This window comes from Macaca nemestrina, chromosome 2 (assembly GCF_043159975.1).
Source record: "Macaca nemestrina isolate mMacNem1 chromosome 2, mMacNem.hap1, whole genome shotgun sequence".
NCBI classification, from domain to species: domain Eukaryota; kingdom Metazoa; phylum Chordata; class Mammalia; order Primates; family Cercopithecidae; genus Macaca; species Macaca nemestrina.
Window position 1 is genome coordinate 182,026,331 of NC_092126.1, and position 6,000 is coordinate 182,032,330.

The 6,000-nt window shown below is 38.0% G+C and overlaps 1 protein-coding gene across 3 annotated transcripts in view; it reads left to right on the forward strand.

Moving 5' to 3' along the window:
* The window catches only part of LOC105477501 (zinc finger and BTB domain containing 11), a 31,048-nt gene extending 25,695 nt beyond the window's left edge, over window positions 1-5,353 (forward strand). For 2 of the 3 annotated variants that reach the window (XM_011734056.3, XM_071092510.1), the window contains exons 9-11: window positions 1,378-1,536; window positions 1,646-1,821; window positions 3,109-5,352. In XM_011734056.3, coding sequence (XP_011732358.1) covers window positions 1,378-1,536; window positions 1,646-1,821; window positions 3,109-3,626 — 853 coding nt within the window. In that variant the 3' untranslated portion in view covers window positions 3,627-5,352. Of the gene's footprint in view, window positions 1-1,377; window positions 1,537-1,645; window positions 1,822-3,108 lie in introns of all 3 variants that reach the window. The other variant, XM_011734055.3, reaches the window with a different exon arrangement.
* The last annotated feature ends 647 nt before the right edge of the window (window positions 5,354-6,000 follow it).

Below are 6,000 nucleotides of genomic sequence, written 5' to 3' on the forward strand. Positions count from 1 at the left end.
AGCACTTTGGGAGGCCAAGGCGGGCAGATCATCTGAAGTCAGAAGTTTGAGACCAGCCTAGCCAATGTGGCAAAACTCCATCTCTACTAAGAATACAAAAATCAGCCTGTCGTGGTATTTCACACCTGTAGTCCCAGCTACTTGGGAGGCTGAGGCAGGAGAATCACTTGAACCCAAGAGGTAGGAAGTTGCAGTGAGCCAAGATCGCACCTCTGCACTCCATCCTGGGCGACAGAGTGAAACCCCACCTCAAAAAAAGAAAAGAAAAAGAAAAAAAGTCATTTTAGGGTGGGCGCAGTGACTCATGCCTGTAATTTCAACACTTCGGGAAACAGGTGGGGGGATTGCTTAAGGCCAGGAGTTCAAAACTAGTCTGGGCAGGCAGCATAGCAAGATCCTGTCTCTTAGGGGAAAAAAAAAGCCAGGAAGCTCTCTTTTGCTTTTTTTTTTAACTTTTAGGTTCAGGGGTACATCAGAAAGCTCTCTTAACAGAGATTCAACAATTTTTTTTCTTTGTTAAACATATGTCTGGTCACTGTAAGCTTTTAGTTTTCAGAGTTCCTGGTAAGGTTGATTGTAACAGTTTGCCAGTTTATCCTCTGCTTTTGTGGAGAGATGGGCTTTTGGAGCTTCCTACTTGACATATCTGTTGATGTTACTCTAATTAGTCTTATTCTGCAACAAAGGTAGTTTGTTATCAATACATTTTTAGTTATAAGTGAAAGTACACTCAACCCGACCAGGTTTGAATTAAATATAAAGTCTGGGAGTCTGGGTGGTTTAATGTAAACTGGATTCAAATTCATTAGCACTTGTTTTCTCTGAGGCACCCTATGGACAAGACAGTGGCAGTGATTTCAGTCTCACATCCTCTCAGATTCCAAATTGTCAAACTTCTTTTCTGGTAGTTCATCAAAGCCCTGAGGATTACTCCAGTTACATCAAGTTAAGTCAGTCATCCCTGAGTTAATCACTATGGCCAAGGGAATGCTTTGTTGTGGTTAACTTAGGCCCAAGTCATTTGCTGTATCCCTAGGGTCAAAGGTAAAGCCTCCCCTCAACACATGGACTGAGAGTGAGAGGGTTGAATAGGGATCTCAAAGCGGGGTCACTTAGGGGAGAGAGAGATAATAGTAAATTTCCTCTGTAATAACCTTTGGGAACTATGCATGATTCTTTCTAAAACATTTCTAGTAGCCTTAAGATGAAAAGAACCTAAAACCCTGTAGCCTTTATGCAAGATTGGAAAATTAGGGAATTCTTTTAAGTTGAGATCATCTTTTGGAGTTCTAAAAAACTAAAAATAGTTACTGCATTCTTGGAAACTTGTTTTGAAGGAATAAGGTTATCCAATTGGGTAACTGAACTTTATTGCAGGTGTGAAAAAAGTTTCTTTGAAGCTAGAGATCTTCGCCAGCACATGAACAAACATCTTGGTGTGAAGCCATTCCAGTGCCAATTTTGTGATAAGTGCTATAGTTGGAAGAAAGATTGGTATTCCCATGTGAAGTCTCATTCTGTCACTGAGCCTTATAGGTGGGTAAATTTGAGAAGGAGCTGAACTTAATTGATACATGTGTGTACTCTGATTATTATGACTGCTGCTTCTTTGGACAAAATAATTTAGTCTTTTCCCCTATTTTAGGTGTAATATATGTGGCAAAGAATTTTATGAAAAAGCTTTGTTCAGAAGGCATGTAAAGAAAGCTACCCATGGGAAAAAAGGAAGAGCAAAGCAAAACCTGGAACGGGTGTGTGAAAAATGTGGAAGAAAATTCACTCAGCTAAGAGAGTATAGGAGACACATGAACAACCATGAAGGTAACTATACTTGGTATTATATGTATCCTTATAGAATAAAATCCAATCCAGTAGTGATTCTCCCTTTACCAGCTCTTTCACCTTCCTTGGTAAAAGATTAATTTCATATCTTTATTCAAATGACAGAGGTAATCCTGAACCTGAGTACCTAATTATTGTGTATATATAAATAGGTTCCTTTTTTAGTGAGCTGAATTCTGTATCCACATTGTTTTTTTTTTTTTTTTTTTTTTAATTTATTTATTATTATTATACTTTAAGTTGTAGGGTACATGTGCATAACGTGCAGGTTTGTTACATATGTATACTTGTGCCATGTTGGTGTGCTGCACCCATCAACTCGTCATTTACATCAGGTATAACTCCCAATGCCATCCCTCACCCCTCCCCCCTCCCCATGATAGGCCCCAGTGTGTGATGTTCCCCTTCCTGAGTCCAAGTGATCTCATTGTTCAGTTCCCACCTATGAGTGAGAACATGCGGTGTTTGGTTTTCTGTTCTTGTGATAGTTTGCTAAGAATGATGGTTTCCAGCTGCATCCATGTCCCTACAAAGGACACAAACTCATCCTTTTTTATGGCTGCATAGTATTCCATGGTGTATATGTGCCACATTTTCTTAATCCAATCTGTCACTGATGGACATTTGGGTTGATTCCAAGTCTTTGCTATTGGTATCCACATTGTTATGCTGAACTAAACTATTTGAAACCTCTACTTTGAAAGAGTGAAGGAATAAATGAGATTATGCACAGAAACTAAAATTTGTCTCAATCACATCTGTCCATAGGAAGATCTTTAGAGAGATTTATAGTTCAGAATCTTGTTTATTCTTTTTTTTTTTTTGGAGACAGAGTCTGTCACTCAGGCTGGAGTGCAGTGACGCGATCCTGGCTCACTGCAACCTCTGCCTCCCAGATTGAAGTGATTGTCCTGCCTCAGCCTCTGGGACTACAGGCGCCCGCCACCACGCCAGGCTAATTTTTGTATTTTTAGTAGAGATGGGGTTTCACCATGTTGGTCAGGCTGGTCTTGAACTGCTGACCTCAGGTGATCCACCTGCCTCAGCCTCGCAAAGTGCTGGGATTACAGGCGTGAGCCACCGCGCCCGGCCCAGAATCTTGTTTATTCCAAGGAAAGCCATTGAGTCCTAAATAAAAGATTGCCACAGTCAAGATAGGAAGGCTTATGAGCTACTGTACTTTTTAATAAAAGGAAGTTTGGTAGGCAGTTTAAGTATATTTTGGTGCTTGCACCTCACTACACATGTTTTTTTTTCTTTTTTTAGGAGTTAAGCCATTTGAGTGCTTAACATGTGGAGTTGCTTGGGCTGATGCCCGATCTCTAAAACGCCACGTCAGAACACATACTGGTGAACGGCCCTATGTCTGTCCTGTATGTAGTGAAGCCTACATAGATGCTCGAACACTCCGTAAACATATGACAAAATTCCACAGAGACTATGTGCCTTGCAAAATTATGCTGGAAAAAGACACCCTTCAGTTTCATAACCAAGGAACTCAAGTGGCACATGCTGTTAGCATCTTAACAGCAGACATGCAGGAACAAGAAAGCAGTGGTCCTCAAGAACTTGAGACTGTGGTAGTGACAGGAGAAACTATGGAAGCTCTGGAAGCTGTTGCAGCTACTGAAGAGTATCCATCGGTATCTACACTTTCTGACCAAAGTATTATGCAAGTGGTTAATTATGTATTGGCACAACAGCAAGGACAGAAGCTATCTGAAGTTGCAGAAGCTATTCAAACTGTTAAAGTAGAGGTAGCACATATTTCAGAAGGAGAATGAGTATGTTAATGAAGATAAAAAGAAGTGACATCTCTTGTACACTGAACTCACAGAACATTTGTTTACAATTCTATGTGACTGTCTGCTTGGAGTTTACATATCAAAGCTCGGCTGTTTGGTAACGTAACATTTCCAAACATTTTGTCTGGCCAATGGGTTCTATAGAAAAGTCCATTTAGTGTAAAGAAATTGAAAACAAATCTATTAGGTTGGTGCAGTTACTTTTGCAGCAACCTAATATTTGATGGCAGTGGTTTATCATGATATACCTTTTATGAATTAATGTTTATAAATGACTGTACTGAATTTAAAACTGTACAGTTTCATTTGCATTTTGACATTACTTTATTATACATTTTGCATTTAAAAGGCTGTACCAGTTGGCTTTTCTTCTGTTTTATTCTCAAAATATAGAGATTCTGTGATTTATTTGCCCTGTTTATGGATTAAAAAGAAAATTCTAATATAAAGCATTTCAATAGGATGCATAGGTATATTACGTTTTTTAAATGCTTTAGATCTGTGATTCTTGACTATTTATTTTATCCCCTTTTAAGTCAGGGATTCTTTATTCTGTTTTAAAGCACTTAATGAGTTACATGTTGTAATCAAGTTTGCACAATATATTTATCTATATGAGGAACCCATAAATGAATAGCTAATTTTAAAAATGCCATTAAAATGCATGAAATGCTTATTAAAACCTTACTATACTATTTCTTCAAGGCAAGCAAATTGACCATGAGAAAAGAACAGAGTTATTTAACACTGTTGATGGGAAAATTCTCCTTGATAACATACGACAATTAATGGAAAAAAAAATTCTCATTATTTGCAAAGAATGAACAAGTTAATGAACAAACAAGCTATGTTTGGTATGTTTTCAGCTTTTGTATCATGTTTAATTGTTTAATTTGGTTGAAAAACTGCAGTTGAGAAATCGGATAGCAATATAGATATTCACAGCGGCTCTGTGGATACCATGTAATTGTCAGGTAATTTCAGAATATTGAAAATTATTCAGTGCAGCCCTCATAGTATAATACTTGAAGAAATTGATTACAGTTCCACCAAATTGTTGAAGATAAATTATTTTTAAAGGTTACGAAAACTGAGTTATATTAATTCATATGTTTGATTTTTAAGTCCCACCTCCTCAAGCTATCCTATTTTCTGATTTTGAAAATAACCATGAGAGATGCCACATTTCTCTCTGGGAAACTACCACTCAAAGTATAATTGTTAAAAATTAAGCTTTTAGGTATTAGAAGCTGTTATAAAGTATAAAATTAAGACATAAGCAGATCACATGTAAATCATTCCTAAAGCACAAGAAAAGAATGTGCCTTGATGTACATATATTATTAAGATGCCTCTCCCAGTTTACTTTAAAAATGGCTTTAAGGATAAAGAATAAATGTGATAGCTATGCATGCATTATATATTTGCATTTGCAAATTTCCCATTGTTTTACCAGCTGTGTGGCTGACTTTCAATTTTAAGAAGTGAATTGACATACAGCCCTTAACTTTATAATGGCTGCTCATTTATCTTATCTTTCAGTTAGTGAAAAAGCATTTCAACCTGACTAAAATTTGGAATTGTGTCTTTTATGTTCCATTCTCTGTTGTTACTAGATTTAGTTTAAAAATTGTATATGACCATTAATGTACGTCATAAACATGTAAATAAAAGATGTTGAATCTTGTTTAAAAGCATGGACTTTGGAGTTGAGCTTGTTACTATTTTCAGTTCATAAATCAGTTGTTACTTGATGTGTTAATTTTTTTTTAAAAGAGAAAGGAAATCAAACACTAAAAAATAACAATTGGAGGAACACTTAATATTAAAACTTCTTACTCTTAAATATAATTGATAGGGACAAGAGGCAAGGAAATAATGGGTAGAAGAGGGCAGTTCCCCAGCAAAAGCCTGGAAACCCATGGCCCTAAATGGGAACAGGCATTCCTGTTTCGATGTCCAAATGTTGCCTTTTGGTCCACCATGCCTCCCTATCCTGTACCTATATAAACCCTAAACCCCAGGCTCCATGAGCAGAAGAGTGGTGTGGCAGAGAAGGAGAGAAGAGAGGAGCATCTAAATGCCCAGAGGAGTTCAGCTGGGGACGGCGGGAGAGGAGATCAGCCATGGGACAGCTAAACTCCAGGAGAAGATCATCTTCCCACTCCATCCCCTTTCCAGCTCCCCATCCATCCTGCTGAGAGTCATCTTTATCCGGCAATAAAATCCCCCGCATCTACCATCCTTCAGTTTGTCCATGTGACCTGATTCTTCCTGGATGCTGGACAAGAACCCAGGTACTAAGAGGGCACTGAGCTAGTTAACACTTAACGCCATCTGTAGACAGCAGAGC